This window comes from Pteronotus mesoamericanus, unplaced genomic scaffold (assembly GCF_021234165.1).
Source record: "Pteronotus mesoamericanus isolate MK-2021 breed Mesoamerican mustached bat unplaced genomic scaffold, CSHL_Meso_final scaffold_174, whole genome shotgun sequence".
Taxonomy (NCBI): Eukaryota; Metazoa; Chordata; class Mammalia; order Chiroptera; family Mormoopidae; genus Pteronotus; species Pteronotus mesoamericanus.
The window spans coordinates 46,204,569-46,224,544 of record NW_026555309.1 but is presented as its reverse complement, the minus strand read 5'-3'; the positions used below and the strand labels follow the sequence as shown (position 1 = coordinate 46,224,544).

The window sequence follows — 19,976 nt, the reverse complement described above, 5'->3', positions numbered from 1 at the left end:
GGCGGCCCCCTCCTTCCCGATTGCTGTGGTTGCGGTTCTTAAACGTGCAAGTTTCCTCATTGTGACAAGTGTGCTTGGGCGGAGGACGTTGAAGACGCCCCGTGGGACCTTCCTGCCTCGCAGGACGCCCCCCCCCCGCCCCCGCAGCCTGGAGGAACACCCGCCCCCGGGGCGGGGCCGCACCCACGGGCGAGCCTGCAGCTGAGGGAGAGGGAGCGGCCGGGGCAGAGGCTGGAGGGGCAGCTCCTGAGGCTGAACGTGCAGGCCGCGGACGAGGAGGAGAGCCAGCAGGTGGCCCTGGGCCCGTCCCAGCTCTACCACCAGGACCCTTGGATCAGCGTCGCCTGGTGCACGGGCTCAGGTCAGTCCTCTGTGCCCGCGTGGGCAGCACAGGCCTGCCCTTCCTTCCTGTGACAGGGACCTGGACTGGTGTGTCATCAGCCCCGCGTTTAGGGAGCTTTCGGGCATCGGGGGCCTGTGGTGGGTGGGAGGCCGGGTCACCTGTGTGTCTGAGTGTGGTCCCCATGCCTCCCCTGGGGGACGCGGGGCCTGCCTCGGGGGACCGCCCCCACGCTCTGTAGCTGCCCCGAGCCCCGGGGAGGCCCAGCCGGGCTCCTAGCCTCCGCCCTGCGCTCTCCGAGAGCCCAGCCTCCGCCTGCAGGTGCAGGGAGTCGGGGTGCATGTGCAGAGGACCTACGGCAGGACATGGAGAAGTTCGCTGGGCCTTCGAAACAGCCGGCGAGGACTCTGGCTTCTAAAGCGCCTGAGAGCCTCGCTGGACTGATTTTGGGGTTTTTCCACTATTAAAGCATGAGGGCATTTTTAGGGTGAAATGTTTGGCTGCAGGCGTTTGTGGTGTCATACAGAAGGCCCCCAACACTGCACCCTTTTATTTTCATTTGTCACTTCAGAGCACCATCTTTGCCTCGTGGTTCTGCTGTCGAGAGACCCCGGGGCCTGCTTGCATCTCAGGTCGTCCGCCCACGTCCCCCCCGCCCGTTGCTGTGGCGGGTCTCTGGTCTTGGCAGGCGTGCTCACCCTGGCGGCCCTTCGCGTCCTGTCTGATGGCCGCGTCCCCACCCCGACGCGTCCTATCCGATCGCCCGCCTCCTCGTCTTTCTTTCAAACAGATTTGCTCAGCTTACCTATCAGTCCTCTGACAAGTTTAGTTTTGGCTATCATGCTTAAATTCTAAGACTTGTTACTTCCTTTTGAAGTGTTCCTCTTAAAATGTTATTTTTTTTAAATGGACACAGTTACTTCTTAATCCAAGGTTACTTACTGTTTCGTTCACTCTCCTGAACTGTCTCCTTTGAGTTCGTAAAAACCACCGTCTGCTGTGGTTTGATCTCTGACTTGCACGTGAGAAACGGCCCTTGAGTGCCTGCGGCGGCCAGCGTTCCACCCACATGGGGACGGGGACGCGGGTGCCGAGGGCTGTGCGCGTCATGGTGGCGCGTGGCGGTCCAGGGGGTGCCGTGCCGGCCGGAGCCGCCGTCTGCCCTCTGGGGTGGCGTTCCAGGGAGGACCCTCTGACCCCCTTCTGTCCTGGGCTCCAGCCTTCCCAGTGTTGGCATAGCGCCCTGGCTTCTCGCCCCTGCGGGCACCTACGGTGCGTGACTGCGTGTGTGGTTCTGAGTCAGAGTCCTACTACCTGTTCTAATGTTTTAACCATGATTTTATTATTTTGAGAGGGGAAGTGAGGCAGGAGAGGGAAACATCCATTAGTTGGCTCTCGTGCATCCCCTCCTGGGGACCTGGCCAGCAACCCAGGCCTGTGCCCTGACTGGGAATCCAACCGGCGGCCCTTTGGTTCCCAGGCTGGGGCTCAGTCCACTGAGCCGCACCGGCCAGGGCTTACCTGCGATTTCATCTACTCATGTTTGCTGATTTTTGGGTTGTTTCTGCTACCGTACTGATTATTTACCCAGTTTTTTCCTCTTATTTCTTGATACTTTTTGTTCATTTTAAATTAGAGCATTTTCCTTTCTACTGCGTTTCCCATTTCCTGGCCTCTCTGCGAGGCAGGGTTTCTTTGGCTGTGTCCTCAACGACGCTAACGCTTTCTCCAGAACTGTGTTCTCGCTCCTAGGCCTCCTTTAAAACCCCTGCCCACGCGGGCCTGATGGTCGCCGTCACTTTCTTGCCACTGTGGCGTCTCCCCCGCACGCCTCAGAGGCAGCCATTCTCTCCAGCCTCCCCCAGCGGTTTTGGGGTCTGGCAGCAACCTGTGACCAGGAGCAGGACAGGATCTCAGTGCCGGGGGGAGGGGGGCCTTCCTCCAGAGCAGTTGCCTTGGCTTCTGCTGCCGCGTGGTGGGGGGCGCACGGACCGGCAGCCTCCGGCCCACCTGCGGGCCTGGGCCCAGCGTGGAGGCCCCGGCTGTCCCCCCGCAGAGGCCCAGGTCAACACTGAGTCCACTCCGTGGGGCGCCCTGCCCCCACACGAGGCCACATAGGTCACTGGGTGCCCACACGGGCCCTGCAGCCATGCTGCTGTTCCCGAGTCCAGAGGCTGCGGGCCCCCCCCCCGTGGTCCTCTGCCCGTGGGTCAGCTGGAGCAGACTGTCTCCACCAAGTGGCACAGCCACGCGCTGGGCCCGGGACTCGGCCAGGTGACCGCTCGGGTCTGTCCAGTTGTGACAGACCTGACTCAGTAACATGACTCACTCCCCGCATTGTGGCCGAGGTTCATGGAGCCATGACGTCTCCCCCGTTGGGCGCCTCTGCTTCGCCCCGGCTGCTGCGCGCGCCTGTTGCCCTCGTCCTGTGGTGGGAGTCCCAGCTCCCAGGCGGTGGTGGTTACCACTACACTGTTCCATCTGCGGCTACAGACGGAGTAGGCGCGTTTCTCATGCTCACTCCTCGTGCATGCCCACCTCTGCTTCGCACACACAGCCCCATCTGTCTGTCCCCTCGACTGGTCGTGTGAAGGACCCACCAGGAGTCCCGCCCTTCTCCGCGCCCTGTGCTCTGTGCCGGGCTCCTAGTTGCTGCTGCCGTCGCCTGTTTTGGGTGTTACAGAAATTGCTTTGTCCATCTCTCCCTCTAACCTGTAAAGTCCTTGAACACAGACACCGCGGTGGGTCTGCTTCCCTGGGACAGCGTGGAGTCCGGACAGGGGAGCACTTAGGAAGCAGCTGTTCCAAGTGCAGAGCTCTCAAGCATCTTTCCTTGTGCTGCCCCGTGCGCACCGCGGGCCCCTCCCCCGCCCCTGCGCCAGGCCCGTGCCCAGCCGTTCTGGGCATGAGCAGCTCACACTCTGATGGAGAAAGCAGACGTGACAAAACAGCATCAATACGGGCAGAAGGGAAGCCGTGCCTTTTAAAAAGGGCCGTGGGACTGGAACAATACTGCTACCACACGGGCAAGTCTCCAACACAGGCCAAGGGAACGAAGGCGCAGGCCCCAGGGAGCCTGTCACGCCCCATTAACGTGAAGCTGGAGGAGAGTCAGAGCTGCAGGGACAGGCGGGCTCCCCTCACCCCTGAGGGCGGGGACTGACCTGGGAGGGTCGGGAGGACACCCGTGGGTGACAGAAGGTCTGTCCTGGCAGTACAGTGGTCACAGAGGCTGAAATGAATTGTCTGATCGCATACAACCACACATGTAAGGTCTATACGCTGCACCACATGCGAGTGACACCCCAGGAAATAACACACAGCGCTATGAAAGTGACACGAGTTAACGCCAGTGGACACGTGCGTCTGTCACACGTTCCCTTCTCCGGGAACACCTGTGGTGTCCATGTAGGAAGTTCACCTTCCTGAGACTCCACTGCCCTCTGGCTGCTCCTGGGCAAGTGGCTGCAGATGGACCCAGCGAGGGCCCCCAGCCGTCCTCCCCGCATGTGGTGGGCAGCTCGCACCTCAGGGGGGTGGCGGCTTTATGGCGGGCGCCCCCCTCCCCACCTGCTGGCACGTTTCCCAGCTCCATGTCCTCCACGTCCCAGATTCACTCTCTGCTGTGGACCCGCTGATGCTGGATAAGATGGAAGCTCAGGCGGAAGGCACGGCCACACTCGGCGCAGCGGAAAGGCTTCTCGCCCGTGTGGACCCTCTGGTGCCGGAAGAAGCCCGACAGGGCCCTGAAGGCGCGGCCGCACTCGCCGCACTCATAGGGCTTCTCGCCCGTGTGGATGCGCCGGTGCTCGCTGAGGAAGGAGTTGCGGCTGAAGGCGCGCCCGCACTCCTGGCAGGCGAACGGCTTCTCCCCTGTGTGCACGCGCTGGTGCTGAATGAGGTTGGAGCTCTGGCTGAAGGCCTTGCCGCATTCCTTACACTCGTAGGGATTCTCTCCGTGGTGAATCCTCTGGTGCCGAACCACATTGGAACTGTGGATGAAGGTTTTGCCGCATTCCCGACACTCGTACAGCCTCTCTCCAGTGTGGGTTCTCCGGTGCTTAATGGCATCTGACCTCTGGCTGAAGGACTTGCCGCACTCAGCACATCGGTAAGGCTTTTCTCCAGTGTGGATACGCTGGTGTCTGATGAGGTTGAAGCTCTGGCTGAAGGCTTTGCCACACTCCTTACAGATGTAGGGCTTCTCCCCATTGTGGATCCGCTGGTGCCTGACCACGTGCGAGCTGTGGATGAAGGCCTTCCCGCAGTCGCTGCACGCGTAGGGCTTCTCCCCGGAGTGGATGCTCTGGTGTTTGACCACGTCCGAGTAGCACTTGAAGCTGCGGTCGCAGGTGCTGCACTGGTATGGCCGCCCTTTCCAGGGCCCTCTGCTGCCTGGTGCGGAGCCTGCGCTCAACGTGATGCCTGACGTGTCCTCGTGGCCATTCTGCCCTCCAGTTTTCTCACAAGCGACCGGTCCCTGCGGAGCCTCTTTGGGCCTCTCTCCAGCCTTCTTGCTCCCACAAAGGTCCAGAAAACCCAGGGCCTGCGGGGGCCCCTGGCACAGCTCTGGCGCCTGCTCACCATGGCGTTCCCCTTCTGCCGAAGCCGCGTGCCGTGGCGTCAACCCGGCGCTCTGAGCGCCTTGCTCAGCAGCCCGGCCGCCACTGGACACCTGTGCGAAGAAAGCTGGAAAAGAGGGTCAGGGGCGTGTGTTCAGACATGAGACGACAGTTGGGCTGCGTGCGGTCGGCCCTCAATGAACTTGAGGGGGCACCTGCGGCCACATGGGGCCAAAGAGCATGAGGTCAGTGTGCACCGGGCACCCGCAGGGGCTCCTGCTCAGCCTTCCCTTCTAACCTCTGGGGGGACAGGAATGGATGAGGGACCGGAGAACAGTGACTCTGGGAAAGGCCTGCGCCTCCACTTCGACAGTCCAGTCCTAGGAACAGCGGGGACAGACCCCAGCTCGGCTGTGCTCATTCTGCCACCTGGCCCGGGACCAGAGTGGGGTACACCGCAGCTGATGGCGCATGTCCTGGTCCCAACTCACTCCTCTGACCCTGGCTCCCAGAGTCGACACTGCTTTTGACAAGTCCCCCCCCGCCCACCCGCCTTGGGGGGCCCTGCTCACGCAGAGCGGACGCGGGCATCGGTGCCCGAGCGAGCTGCGGCCCGCGGGGCTGTCGCAGAGAAGCGGCGGGTTAACAAGGTCCCCTTAGCTCAGGGCAGGTGCCCGTTTAGACAAGAGCACCCGGGATGTGGCCGCACAACATGGGGACACCGGGAGGCGGGCAGTCCCTGTAGCATCATTGGGGTCTGCTGTGACAGGTGGCCCAGGACAAGGGCAGGGCCGCCAGGGCGAGCACAGAGACTAGATTAAAAGACGACCTGTCCACCCACAGGCAGGTGCTGCCCCTGCGGCAGCCCCTCAGGCCAGGACCACTTGGGGGCTGGCCGGGGGTGGGGGGAGGGCGCAGCGGGCAGCCCCGCACCTGCAGGGCTTTGCCTGTCGGCCTCGAGTGAGGGGGCAGTAAAGCTGAGCAACAGGTGGGAAGCGTGGGCTGGACAAATCACGATTGAATTCGACCATGACCACACACTGAGAAGGGTGTGTCTACGTGAGGGAAGGTAGCATTTTCCTCAGCACTGGTCACATAATAGTGTAGTGACAGCAACCACAGGAAACAACATGCGCCCTCGGCTGTGACAGCCCCAACGTGGCCTTAAAGCTCAGGCACCCGCACCCCCAGCCCCAGCTGCCTGGGCCTGGAATTGCTGGGGCCCGGAAACAAAGCCCAGGATCAGCCTTGTTCTCAGAAGACTCCCACCAGGGGGCCAAGAAAGGGGCGCAGGGCAAGGGCGGGGGCGGGGGCGGGGGGGCCGTGGGTGCTGTGCCAGGAACGAAGTGGGGGGCACTATGTTCCCTGCAGTTGGGCTTGGGGAGCCGCGACTCCTGACCTGTAACCCCTCCACCGCCTGCCCCTCACCTGCATGTGTGTCCATCGGGGTGGCCCTCTTGTGTGTCCTGCAGACAGGCCAGGAGCGGGGACACCTGCTTGGGCAAAAGGAAGAAAGGGGAGAAAGTGACAGGAGGGAGGGAAGGTCGGAGCCCTCTGGGGTCCTGAAAGCCACCTCACCTGTGTGCCCATTTGTCATTTCATCAAGGCCCTGACTGAACAGACCCCCCGAGGGCAGCGTCCATACCCGACCGCACTCCCCTTGCTCCGTGAGAACCTGGCCCGGCGCCTCCCACTAGTCCTCCAATGTCTAGAGAAATGGCCACAGGTTTTTTAATTTTCTTGTAAATACAGAAATTTTAGTATGAAAGAAGAAATCAAGTAAAAGGTGCAATTTTGGATTGAGAAACAATTTAAGTCCAAAATCCAATGGACTTTGCCATACAAGAACATTTAGTGTTAATAAAAAATGGGGGGAAGACTTCTGGCCACCATGGAGGCATAAACATGCTTTGCCTCACACAACTACAGGAAAAATTACAACTACACCTCAAAACAAGTAACACCCACAATCGTCAGAAGTTCGAGCCCGACAACTGAGAATTTAAAGAAGCCGCATTCATTCAGTGGGTAAGGGGTGGAGGCGCGGAGACGGTGCGGTGTGGTGAGGCGGCGGCAGCGGACGGGCAGCCCCACCTTCATGTGTGGGATAAAAATCGGGAGGGGTCCCTTGGGAACGAGCGATCCGAGCCCCAGGCGAGACGGCACAGCCCAGGGTTCCGGCACCGGAAGGAGAGTTCCCCATGGCTTCTGGCTGTGAAAACCAGTGGGGGTTGTGGTCGTGGGAGAAGCTGCCGGATTTTCAGGAGACTCTGCTTAAAGGGCCCACATGGACTTAGAATGTACACCAACCCCCCCACTGTGGGATTCACCACCAGGGCAACAGCTGGAAGGGCGCCCGTCACATGTGGGAAGTGCGCGACGCGACTGGAAAGGGGGCGAGTGCTGGGCAAACCTCCAGAAGCCAGGCAGCGGCCCTGTCCCCTCTCCAAGCCCTCCTCCCGCACGGAACCACAAAGCCGGGAAGCGGCTTGCCCCGCCCTGGCCATTACCCAAGGCTCCGCCCCACACCATTTACAGGTGCCTTTTCTGCATTAGGCCACGCTACTCAGACAAGGAGTCAAAGCAGCTCTACCTAATACACAGAAACAAACACAGGGAGGCTGCCAAGTTGAGGAGATAAAGAAATGCTCCAAACGAAAGAACAGAGCAAAACCCCAGAAAAACTAATTCAAACAGATAACCAACCTATCAGACGTAGAGTTCAAAACACTGGTGATTAGGGTACTCGCAGAAATGACTGAGTATGGCAACAAAATAAAGAAGTGTAGGTTACATGACGTGAAATAAAGAAAAATCCACAGGGAACCATCAGTGGAGGAGAGGAAGCCGGGATTCAAATCAACAGTTTGGGACATAGGGAAGAAATAAGCACTCAATCAAAGCAGCAAAAAGAAAAAAATTCAGAAAAAACAAGGATAGTGTAAGGAGCCCCTGGGACATCTCCAAACGTACCAACATCCGAATCATAGGGGTGCCAGAAGGAGAAGAGGAAGAGCAAGAAATTGAAAGCTTATTTGAACAATGAAGAACTTCCCCAATCTGGCCAAGGAAATACACATGCAAGTCCAGGAATCTCAGAGAATCCCAAAGAAGTTGGACCCAAGGAAGCACACACCAAGGCACCTCGTAATTACGGTACCTGAGATTAAAGATGAGCAGAGAATCTGAAAAGCAGCAAGAGAAAAGGAGACAGTTCCCAGACAGTTCCCCACAAAGGAGCTCCCATCAGATTATCAGATGATTTCTCAGAAGAAACCTTACAGGCAAAAGGGGGCTGGAAGGAAGTATTCAAAGTCATGACAGACAAGGACCTGCATCCAAGGTCACTCTTTCCTGCAAAGCTGTCCTTTAGCCTGGAAGGGCCGACAAAGCGCTTCCCAGACGAGGTCAAATTAAAGGTCATTACCACCAAAGCCTTATTATAGGAAATGTTAAAAGGACTTAACTAAGAAAAAGATCAAAACTAGGAACAGTAAAATGACAACAAACTCGCAACCATCAACAACTGAACCTAAAACACAAAAACTAAGCAAACAACTAGAACAGGAAGAGAATCCCAGAAATGGAGATCACAGGGAGGGTTATCGGCGGGAGGGGGAGGGGGCGAGTGGGGGAAAAGGCGCAGGGAACCAGCAGCGTAACTGGTGGGCACGGAAGAGGCGGGGAGGTTCGGGATCGTGCGGGAAACAGGGAAGCCAAGGAACTTGTACGTCCGCCCCACGGACGCGAACTGAAGGCAGGGGCGGGGGGCGGGCGGAGGGGAATAAAGGGGGAACAACTGTAATATCAATAAAACGTACTAAAATATATTTGTGTAAGAAAAAATGGTAAAAGTCACGCGCACACAACCCAGCAAAGAAAACAAGTGGCCAACAAATCAAGCCCCACACTTGTCCCCTTCAACACCGCGTTTTACTCTGAAAGCACATTCCCCTGGTTCACCGCTGCGCGCCTGGCGGCCACGGACAATTTACAAAGGCCCCGGGGTCGCACGTGCCCCTCATCCTGGGACCTCCCCACACCGAAATCATGGCTTATCTACGCGGGAACTTCACCTCGAATTTTGCAGAGGAAACCCTGTGAAATACGTCATTTCACAGGAAAAACAGGGCCATCACCCCAACGCCAGCGACTGGGAGCGCAGTGACCCCTGGTGGCCGTAACGCTGGTCCCGGGAAGCTGCCCCCTGATCGCAGCCGCTGGGCCCGGCTTCCCGCTTTCACTCCCCTCAGTGGACCCGCGGCTCTTCTGCAGCGACAACTCAGGATAGACACGCGACCCTCAATCCTGGTCTCTCGGTCGCGCTCGGCTCGGCCCCAACACCAGCAGTCCCCTTCCCCGTCGCCCAACTTGCCTGCAGTCGCGTTGTCACCCCGAAGCACCGAAGGCCCTTCACTCGCGGCGCAGACACTTCCGGCAACACTCTAGGCTGTGCGCTCAACTGCTCTGGAGGCCCCGACGGAGACAGTTCGTGCGACGCTCTAGGCCGCCAGAGGGCTGTACTCAGCTGCCCTGGAGGCCGTGACGCAGGCACTTCCTGCGATGCTCTAGACTCCCGGAGGACTGCTCTCAGCGACTCTGGAGGCCAGGATGCAAGCACTTCCGGGACGCTCTAGGCCGCTGGAGGACTTCTCAGTGCCGCTGGAGTCGGCGCGCGGACGCCCTAGATTAATGGAAAACTGTGGGTTTAGCTGCCATGGATGCCGCGACGCGGGCATATCCTGGAAGCTCTAGGTCACCAGCGGACAGTTCTCAGCTGGCCTGGGGCTCGGGCGCAGGCTATCCCTCAACGCTCTACGCCGCTGGAGGACTGCTGAGCTGCCCTGGAGTCCGCAGCGCGGACATTTCCGGCGGCGCTCTAGGCCACCAGAGGGCTGCTCACAGCTGCTTTGTGGGGTGGGAAACGCCGCGCGAACACTTCCGGCGACGCTCTAGGCTAATGCAGAGTGGTGGGCTTTGCTGCCCTGGAGGCTGTGGCGCGAACATTTCCGGGTACGCTCTAGGCCGCCGGAGGAGTGTGCGCTCAGTGGCGCTTGAAGACCGCTGTGTGGGCGGACCGCAGCCCCGGCGTTGGCCTCCCTCTGAGATCCTTAAAGGCGGCTTTCGTAGCTCCAGGGCGAGGCTTCTCCCAGGCTGTCGTCCTAGCCACGATCTTAGCAGCCCCTCCCGCCTTCCCGCCCACCCCAGAATCCCCCACTCGGCCAGTCTCCAGCCCCATGCACCTGTCTCCCACCTGGGCTCCTCCGCCTCCAGTAAGGTGCACGGTTAAGGTCAGGGAAGTGGGTCTGGGTTTGGTGACTGCGGAGAGCGCGAAGGACGAGGTGGGCGTTCGTGGAGAAAGGAGAGTGCTGCCCGGGGAGCGGAGGCCGCAGACTCAGGAAGCCACTCCGTGGACAGCAGGGGACAATGGCGGACAATGGTGGGAGTGGGGAGCACGACCCGCGGGCGCTTCCGCGCGGCTCAGCCCCCGCGTCCATCCCTGGCCCCGCACCATGTGACCCATGGCCTGACAACACCCCGCTCAGGCGTTGCTGTGCGGATGGGGAAGCCGGGCCCCAGGGGAAGGAGCTGGTGCCGTTGGGAAGCGACAGGCCTCCCTCGGCCGTGCTGCGCTGTGCGTCTGGAAGCCGAGACCGGTAGCTCCGCGGTCATCGGCGGTCGGTGCGGGGCCGCGGGCCCATCACTGCCCAAAGCGTCTTAACCGCCACCGGCTCAAGCGCCAGGGCGTGCAGTCCTGCCGCCACCTGGGGACGAGACGAGGGAGCCAGACCGAGTGGCCTGGCCCTTTGGCTGCCAGTCGAGCGGGGCCAGCAAGGAAGGCCCGGGCGGTTCGAGTCTCCTCCCGGCGCCAGAGAAGATACTTGTTTCGGTCCAGAAATGGCCCCAGGGCGCCGGTGGGACAGCGGGAGGCCGCCCTCCTCGGGGTCGCGGCGGGTTCCGCCCAGAAAGGACACACGCCATGGGCGTTGTGGGGGGGCGGGGGGCGGGGCAGAGAGACCAGCCTCGAGTGCAAGCGGGGACGACGCGAACATGCACAGCAGACGCGGCTGAGGATTTTAAAGGTGTCTTTGAAGTGCAAGTTGGCATTTACCGGGGTTTCACCGCGCACTTAATTTACGTCATTCTCCCTTAAAACATTTTTGTAAGAAAAGGATATGTATTGTTTGCAAAGTTCATTCCTATGAAGAGAAAGGCACCATCAGAAGCGGGAGCCGCGCGGGCAGACGGCGATCCGCGGCCAAAGCAGCGGGGCCGCGAAGCCAGGACGCTGGCCGCCGCGGGGGAGGAGACCGACGGTGCCGGAGTCCAATCAGTGGAGGGCGGCCCTTCCGCGACGGTCACAGCGACCGGGGTTGGTGGGGGGGAGCAGAAGGCCCTGGACTCGGGGACAAACCACGCCGGGGGTTCCTGTCTGAGCCCAGCACCCCCCCTACCCGCCCAGCCAATAGGGCGCAGGCGCCGCACGCCTGGGGCGCTGCATGGAGGACCCGCCGCCGCCGGAGACCTGGCGCGGGCGGCCGGCGCTGTCCGAGGTGCTAGGCGAGGCGAGCGGGGATCGGAGGGCCGGAGGAGGGGCCCCAGAGAGCAGGCGAGGGGCGTCTAGCCTGCGAGTCCGGAGGCCTCCACTGGGCGCCGGATGCGGGTGGTTGGAGTGGCCCGAGGGACGGCGCTCGCTGGCCGGGACTGGGGAGGGCGCCTTACCCTCCGCGGCGACCGGCTGAGGGAACCGACCGCTTAGGAGAGCCAGAGGGGCAGGCGATGGGGCCCGGGCACGACTCCACGTCCCGACCCTGGGGACCTTTCCCGCGCGCCCGCGAGCGTCCTCTTCCCGAGGGCATGGCCCGGAACAAGCGGAGGCGCAGACAGAGAGGCAGATTCTGGATCGTCCTGCCTGTCCCGACGGCATCTGACGGCACCAGGGCTGCCGCCCGCAGCGGGGAGCGCCTGCTTTAAGGGGCCGGCGCAGGCCAGATGTCCCCAACCACGGCGCACGGCCGCCATCCCCGGGGGCTGTGGAAAGGAGCCTGGGCGCCCCAGCGAGGGTCTCCCCTGGGGCGGGGCTGGCGGCCCGTTAGCGGGCGCTCAATCCCCGTGAAGCCCGGTCCTAGGAAGTGTGAACTGGGCCAGTGTACCCCGGGATCGGCAGGAGACCCCCCCCCTCCCCGACACCTAGGCAGGGGGTGCAGGCAACCAAGGAGAGTTAGAGCTTCAGCAAGGCCAGGGCGGGGCTGTGGTGAAGAGGGGAACACAGCCACTGTCGGAAAACCCTGCAAGGTCGTCCTCCGTGCACGGCTCGCAGCAGCGACACAAGACAGTTCTCAGCTCCCCCGACCCCTCCTGCCCTGGGCTCCTGAGGGCAGGGTGCGCGGCCAGTCCAGGATCTCCCCCTTCCCCTCCCTCCAACCCCGTGTGCACACAGCCTGGGCTGAAGCCTCTGAACCACTGTAGGGAAACACAGACCAAGTCGCCGAAAAGCATGTCCCCTCTCCAGGCGATGATCCCAAGAAAAACCTCTGGCAGGGGCTCTCCTGTCTCACCCTGGTCCCCTGGTGTGAGCAGACAGGGCTGCCAGTTCCCACCATGGCGTGGGCATCAACTCTCACCTTTGCGCCCAGGCCACACGGGACCCCCCTGGAGCTCGGGCTGACCCTGCCGCTCCCCGTGAAGGCAGAGGCATCGCCACGCTGCCTGGGGAGGAGTGGGGGGGGGACGCAGCGGCAGGCAGTCGTGTCTGCCTGTCTTCTAGGCAGAAGGGACTGAATTCCAGGGAGCCCAGCACCTCAGCAAGGACAACTCAGAGAGGTGCTTTGAGCCCTAAAGCTACTGTCTGGGGAGAGCCTGGCTTCCAGCCTCTCCCCAGGGAGCGGGAGGCCCTCTGGCCCAGTGGGGACACTGGGCGGCAAGTCCAAAGCACTTGGTGGCCCCAGGAACGCAAGCTGGAGAGGGGAGGTGGCTGGAGGCGCGGCTCTGGGGGGGGCAGGCAGGAGCTCATAAACATACAGCGGTGCTGCCATCCCCACCCCCACGGAGCTCTTCCCAGAGCCCGAGCCTCACTGCTCCAGGGCAGGCGTGGCAGGCCAGGTCTGGAGGCCTGCTGCGTGGGCGAGCCTCGCGCACTCTCCCTGACTCGCAAGGGGACCGTGTTACCTGCGTGCGGCTCCGGCGCTCGGGCCCCCCTCCCTGAGGCAGGCCTTCAAGTACAGCAAGCAACCCACGGCCTCACCCAGGTGGACGTGGCCCTCGTGGCTGTCAGTTAACAAGAAATGTATCGGGGACACCGGGTGTGCGATGCCACCCAAGGCAGGCAAGGAGGCCAGGGCGCCGCACACTCCTGCCTCTGGTCTGGCCGTGGCCGCTACTCCCGGTAGTGCACGCGCTGGTGCTGGATGAGCTGGGAGCTCTGGCCGAAGGCCTTGCCGCAGGCGCTGCAGGCAAAGGGCTTCTCGCCTGTGTGGGTCCGCAGGTGCCGGAAGAAGTGCGAGCGGCCGCGGAAGGCCTTGCCGCACTCGCCGCACTCGTAAGGCTTCTCGCCCGTGTGGATGCGCTGGTGCTCGATGAGGACCGAGCTCCAGACGAAGGCCTTGCCGCACTGGCTGCAGGCGTAGGGCCTCTCACCTGTGTGCAGCCGCCGGTGCCGCAGCAGGTTGGAGCTCTGGCTGAAGGCCTGGCCGCACTCGCCGCAGGCATAGGGTTTCTCGCCGTTGTGCACGCGCAGGTGCTGCGTGAAGTGCGAGCTGTGGCTGAAGGCGCGGCCGCACTCACCACACTCGTAGGGCTTCTCGCCCGTGTGGATGCGGTGGTGCTGGATGAAGCCCGACCAGCCACGGAAGCGCTTGTCACACTCGTGGCAGGCGTAGGGCTTCTCCCCCGTGTGGATGCGCTGGTGCTTCAGCAGCAGCGAGTTGTACTTGAAGCTCTTGCCGCAGGCCTCGCACCGGTGGGGCTTCGCGCTGCGCGGGCTGCCCTGCCGGGCCGCGAGGTCCGAGTCCCGGCCAAAGCCGTCCCCCAGCTCCTGGCCGGCCCCGGTCCCAGAGGCTCCCTGTGGCCTGAGTGTCATGCGCCAGGCGCCCCTCTTCTGCGGGCAGGATGTGGCCCGGGCTGGCTGGCCGGCGGGCTGCTCCAGGCTGGCCTCCTGCCCGAAGGTGCCCATGCCTGTGGGTCTACAGGGCAGGCCCCTCAGAAGGGCCCTCAGTGCCCCGCCATCCTGGCCCCTCTCGCATCCAGCCTCCTGCAGGTGGGGAGAGGGCAGAGCCTGCTCGGGCTCTGCCTTGGAACCTGAAAAGACAATTGGGAGACTTAGCTGGCTCCTGCCCACCCACCGGCGTGGTCTGAATCCTGCTGGTTTCTACTGGCTCATATCTGGGCTTCCATGTCCCCATCAAAAACATGGGGACAGAGGTCCTACCTCGCCAGGCTGTTCTGAAGATGACATGAGAAAATGGAGGTAAACTGTGGGCCTCAAAGTCCTGACTATGTGAGGGCAGGGGAAACAGCCAGCAGGGGCCTGGGGCTGGGAGCCCTGGGCAAGGCCCCAAGACCACCGGGCAGGGAGAGGGGCTGGCCCGGCAAAGGCCTGTGCAGCCCACGCGCTGGGTGGCGTCCAGGTTCCTCCAGGTCAGCATCCAGTGCACCCTCCACCCCCAGGCCTGGCCCAGCACAGGGCGGGCAGGGAGCCGGAGGGTTCCTGGGGCCTCGCACAGCCTGGAGCTCCCATTCCCATCCTGGGTTGGCCTGGTGGTGACCCATGCCCCTCAGCTGCGTGTGATCTCATGCCACCCTGACCTCTCTCATCTGTTGGGCCCACCTGGGAGAGAGGCCCCTGGGCTTTAAGACGATGCGCCCAGAGCCCGGCAGTCAGCACCGCCGCCGCCCCTGACCCTCAGCTCATCTGTGCCCCTGGCTGCAAGGGGTGTGGCCAGGCCTCCTGTGGATGGGAACACGGGCACTGCCCTGGGACTCCCTGACCTCTGAGCAAAGGCACGGCCCGGGGCACAGTGTGTGCAGGGCTTAGAGGTCCACCCCTGCCAGCCACTTCCACCCCCCGACAGCCCCAGGCACGGCCAGGGGGATAGAGCGAGGTCCCTGGGGCCCCCACCCCAACCAGCCTGCCCAGAACCAGGACAGGACTTTCGAAGGCCTGGGGGCAGGTGCGAGGACTTGCTGAGGCTGCTGTTGGTTTTGCCCCTGACGCCCCTCCCAAACGAAACAGTCCCAGGGGACTGCCCCCGAGGAACCGCTGCTCACGAAGCTCGGCCCCCAGCCTCCACCGATGTCACCTGCGTCCTGACCCGAACCTGAGGGCGGAGGGGCCCCAGCGCACGGCCAGCGGCCTCGGGTCCCGCCCACGGGGTCAGCACTGCGGGGCGAGTACCGTGTCGCCGGCTGTGGAAGTGAGGCTGGGCCTCCTGGCGGCCGGCTCCAGGTGTCCCCGGCGACTCGAGACTGACAGGGGGCGGGATACGAGGGGGCTCCTGACAGTCCCCCAGGGCTGCCATCTTCCCCAAGGCCTGACGAAGGCGTGCACACCTGGGACCTGGGGAACGGAAACCAGGGCAGGGTGAGGGGGTGAAAGGGACCCAGGGGCGGGGGGCAGGACGAGCAAGAACGCCCGGAGCTGCCATGTGGGGCCTGGGGTGCGAGGCGATCTGGGCCCCGGGGCGTTATGCCCTGTGGTCAGCAGGAGCACGGCTGCAGGAACCGAACCGAAAGGCTCTGTCCCAAAAGTGGCCTGGAGTGTCCACCCCACCCACAGCCTCGCCCCTGGAACAGAGCAAGCGGGTTCTCCCCGAAAGACCACCTGCACCCTAACGGGGCACTGGCCCTGGGGGGGATGGGAAACTGAACCTTGTCTCGTGGAGCAGGAACATTCTAGATTAAATCTTAATGGGCCGGCCCTGGCCACGGTGGCTCAGTGGACTGAGTGCTGGCCTGCGAACCAAAGAGTCGGCGGTTCGATTCCCACTCAAGGCACAGGTCTGGGTTGCGGGCCAGATGCCCAATAGAGAGCGCACAATAGGCAGCCACACATGGATATTTCCCTCCTTCTCTCCCTCCCTTCCACTCTCTCTAAAAATAAATAAAGTCTTTAAGTCTCAATGAGCCGGCCAGCAAGGGACAGCCCGCTTCCTCAGACCCTGCGGGCCCTCACAGGTGACCTCTGGGGCAGGCCGTGACCTCTGTCCTTGCCCAGCTTCTTCTGGAGTCAGATACTTTTCCTCAACTTGACGGGCAAGGGCGGCTTGTGCGATGTGAGGACTTCCCTTTCACGCAGCGGTGCAGTAGGGCTCTTTGCTCGGGGTGGAGAGGGCACGCGGGAGGGACAGGTCTACGGAGCCCGACCTCCCGGGTCAGCCTCGGGGCCTTTCCGCGAACGGCGGCCGGGTGAGCGGACCCCGGGCGGGACCGCAGCCCGCTGAGTCGCGCCGAAGGTCCGGGGCGAACCTCCCGGGCTCCTGTGGGAGAGGCCGTCCCGCCCGCCCCGGCTGCCGGAGCGGAGGAGGCGGTCCCGCGCCAGCGCCGCTGCCTTCGCTCGCCTCGTCGCAGGCGGAGCCGGTGCCCAGTGGGAAAGCCCGACCTCAGGGGCTCAGGCGCTCGCACTCGCTGGCCGAGGCCCTGGGACGCGCGCCTTCGCCAAGCCTCAGTTCACCGTTGGCGAAGTGGGCATGACAGTCCCCGTCCCTCGGGCTCAGGATGCGTGGGAAGGCGAGGCGACCCGCAAACGGACGCGGCGACCGCCGGGGCCAGTGCGCCCGCCCCCCGGCGGAGGCCTCCTCTGCACGCTGGGGCGACCGCCCGCACCCCCGAAGCCGCGGTCAAGGTCACGCGGCAGCGGCACCGAGGCCGGGTTTGCGGTGACCAAACGCGAGCGCGAACGCCCGTGCCTCCGCCGCCCCCGCCGGCGCCCACTCACCTTCCGAGCCTGAGGTGGCCGCCGCGCCCGCGCTCGCGCCGGCCGGAAGTGAGCCCGCGCTCCGCCCCAGCCGAGCGCACTTCCGGCCGCTCTGGGCGCCCGGAGGACTGCGGCCTCGGCGGCCCGAGGCTTGCGACGCGAGCATATGCTAGACCGCAGCGCGACGGCTTGACCTACCCCCGCCCCGCCCCCCGCGCTGGTTAGGGCGAGGTGAGAGCGGATCCGGGGCTCCAGCCGCTCCCCGCCTGCGCCCGGTCCCCGGCCCTGCAGGGCTCGCCGCCTGCACGGGCACCTCGCCAAGCACGTGACCGCGCTCCTGCCGAAAGCCGCCTCTTCGGGCTTCCAGCGGCTGAGACCTGGCCGACAGCCCCTGACCTCCGGGCCTCTTCGGATCCCCGCCCCGCGCCCGGCCCCGGCCCCGGCCCCGGCCCCGTGGGGCTCCCAGCAGCGTCCCTCTCCCCACCCTCCAGGTGCTGACGGCATCTCCCCTCAGTTGTGACAAACAAAAATGCCCCAGACATTTTCCGCGAACCCTTCTGGGAGCCCGAGCCTCCCAGACCCGCGCCCCCCGGGTAGCGCCTCCAGGCACCAAGCACCCGGCAAACCAGACGTCGTTTCGCAGATGAGTGGTGTCTGCAGGGGGGTATGCATCGTATCTTGTTACTGCAGCGGGTCACTCCCATCCTGTTAGCAAACTCTAATTTACATGTCCTCTCGAGAGTTTGGTTACTATGAGGCTGCCCCCGAAGAGGCCCATGAACAGCAGTGACCAGCTGCTCCACCCTGGGGAATCCCGGTTGCACCCCGGGGCTGCAGAGATGCAGAGAGATCCACAGAGCACAGTGAAGGGGTCAGGATAGACGTTTATTGCAGGAGGCAGCAGGACACTGGGCCTGTGATGTGTGGGAGGCAGGGGCCGGGGGCATTGCAGGAGCCCACGCCGCAGTGCCTGGATGGGGAGACCACGGGGCCGCTGGGCCACAGGAGGCTGTCGGAAGCAGGACACACTCACTAAGGACTGAAGCGGGGAAGGGATCACCAAGTAAAAGTTCAATGGCTTTGACTCGTTGGAGAGTTCAATTTACGGACAATAAAAATGACCGTGGTAGACAGCAGACCAGCGAGAGCCTGCACCCTCAGGCCCAAGGCCACCCACTCCACGCGAGAGCATCTGCGGCCACGGCCACCTCGAGCCCCAGGTGTGCGGGCAGGGACGCGTGCCCCAGGGGGACGTGAGAAGGCCACCGCACGGAGCGCTCAGGCTCCCCAGGGACAGGCACTCTCACACCACGAGCCAGACTCTAAAAACAGAATCCGAATGCCATGTGGGTGAGGGGACAGTGGTCCGGGCCCCATGGGGTGTGACAGGGCAAGTGTGGAGTGGTGCACGTAACCCACGCTGGGCACCCCCTGGGCCAAGACCAAGGTGCGCATGGAAGCTGAGGCACTTCAGCGCGCGCCCCAAGGGGACGGTGACTTCAGGCCTCAGAAACCTGTCTGTGGGCTCTGCAGGTGACTTCCGGGGGCAGCGTCCTGCAGAACCCAAAGTCCCGGCAGGACCCTGGTCAAAAGGAGGACCCCCTGCAGCTCACACAGCAGGTGGCAAGGCCTCCAAGCTCGGGGCACAGGGGTCCTCGGGCAGCGGACCCGGAGGCCACCTTGGCCACCAGCCTGCTCCTTCTCTGGTCCCAGCACCGCTTCCCTAGACCTCAGACACACCCCTTTACCCTGCTGTCCTGCTCCAGAGCGCGCGTCCAGGCGCCTGCGGGCCGTGAATGCCTCCTGGGAGCTGAGGCTGCAGGCCCCACCCCGAGTCCCGTCTCCTCCGCAGCGCGTGGTGGAGTCTTGCTCACTTGCAGAGGTAACAAGTGATCATATTTTGGTGCCCAAACTGGATCACACACGAGAGGTCACTAGAAATAATGCCCACTGGAACGCAGTGGACCCTGGTGCAAGAACAGGGGAGCTGAGGAGCCCCCGACCGCGGGCAGAGGACCAGAGCCCCGCCTGCTCCGGGGCCCGCACTGCCCGCTGTCCGGCAGCACCGGCCACCCCCCCACCCCGCCGCCCACCCTCAGGTGCAGCAGGGTGAGGCCCGGAGGGGCGGGTGCGGGCATGGCTCACAGAATGTCAGCAGGCAGCACGGTCCCCGTCAAGTTCCTAGGACATTGCGGCTGTCCGCAGGTCTGTTCAAGGTCCTTGGTGGCCCGCACCCAGACGCCAGGCCCCCCGGAGCCATCCCTGCGCCCGTGTGCGACTTTGGCAGAGCGGGTGGTGACCGAGCCACCTTGAGGCAGGTCTGGGGTCACTGTGGGCCATCTTCCTGCGACAGCAGGAGGTGCCGAGATTCGGGGTCCTGAGCAGGCACTGGGCCGGGGACGCCCGCCCGTGGACGGAGCGCGGAGAAGCCTGCTGGGTGGGGCGAGAACACAGCGTGTGCCTGTCCATCGGACGGTCTGGGGGCCCGGGAGAGTCCTGCAGGTACGGCTGCCTCCCCGCGCCCCTGCCTTCACGGGCTCCCAGACGGAACACTGCCCCGCTCACGTCTGCGGACGTGTCCCCGGAGTGTGGGCTTCCCGCAGGGACAGCCCCCTCCACGCCTGGGCCCCACCTGTCCCTCGGCCTGGGAGGCTGGATTGAGCCTTCCTTTCCTCTCATCCTTCTTGACCTCCGTTCCTCCTTGGAGCTCAGTGACGTGGGAGTTTCCTTGTTGGCGCTGAGGCTTCTCTTCATGCATCTCCCACTGGGAACGTCTCGCTTCGGGGATGGGCGGCTCTCACAACCTGAAAGGATGAGAAATGCCCCTTGAATAAAGAAGTGCAATTATTGTCTGCTTCCTTTGCTGGGAAAAAGCCGACTAGGGGAGTGAAGGAGCTGTTTGATGATCGGGGGGGAATGTGCGGCTAAAGCCGCAGAACCCACACCTGGGTGGCAAGAGGGTCCCCAGGAAAGTGCTTATTTCTTTCTGAGTTTAAGTTGGGAAACAGACCAAACACGCAAACTCAGGGTGCGTACGATGGAATTAACGGGGGGGGGGGGGGGTGGACACCCCGACACGCCGCTGGGGCGGGCCTGCCGGCTGAGGGAATGTCCTCTGAGTTCAGTGAGGTTTTCCTCTGGCTTTACTGCGTGCCCCACTCAC

At 63.3% G+C, this 19,976-nt stretch overlaps 2 protein-coding genes across 2 annotated transcripts; both read right to left on the bottom strand.

Annotated features, from left to right (window-relative positions):
* Positions 1-1,599: 1,599 nt before the first annotated feature.
* Positions 1,600-6,393, bottom strand: ZNF696 (zinc finger protein 696). Its single transcript, XM_054590563.1, has 2 exons — positions 6,331-6,393; positions 1,600-5,029 (listed from the first exon to the last, which is right to left on the bottom strand). Exons 1-2 carry the CDS (start codon positions 6,344-6,346, stop codon positions 3,954-3,956), a joined length of 1,092 nt encoding a protein of 363 aa, XP_054446538.1. The 5' UTR covers positions 6,347-6,393; the 3' UTR covers positions 1,600-3,953.
* Positions 6,394-12,384: 5,991 nt separating this feature from the next.
* GLI4 (GLI family zinc finger 4) lies at positions 12,385-16,979 on the bottom strand. The gene is made up of 3 exons (XM_054590695.1): positions 16,835-16,979; positions 15,296-15,457; positions 12,385-14,199 (listed from the first exon to the last, which is right to left on the bottom strand). The coding sequence occupies exons 1-3, from the start codon at positions 16,977-16,979 to the stop codon at positions 13,280-13,282; spliced, it is 1,227 nt and encodes a 408-aa protein (XP_054446670.1). The 3' UTR covers positions 12,385-13,279.
* Positions 16,980-19,976: the final 2,997 nt, after the last annotated feature.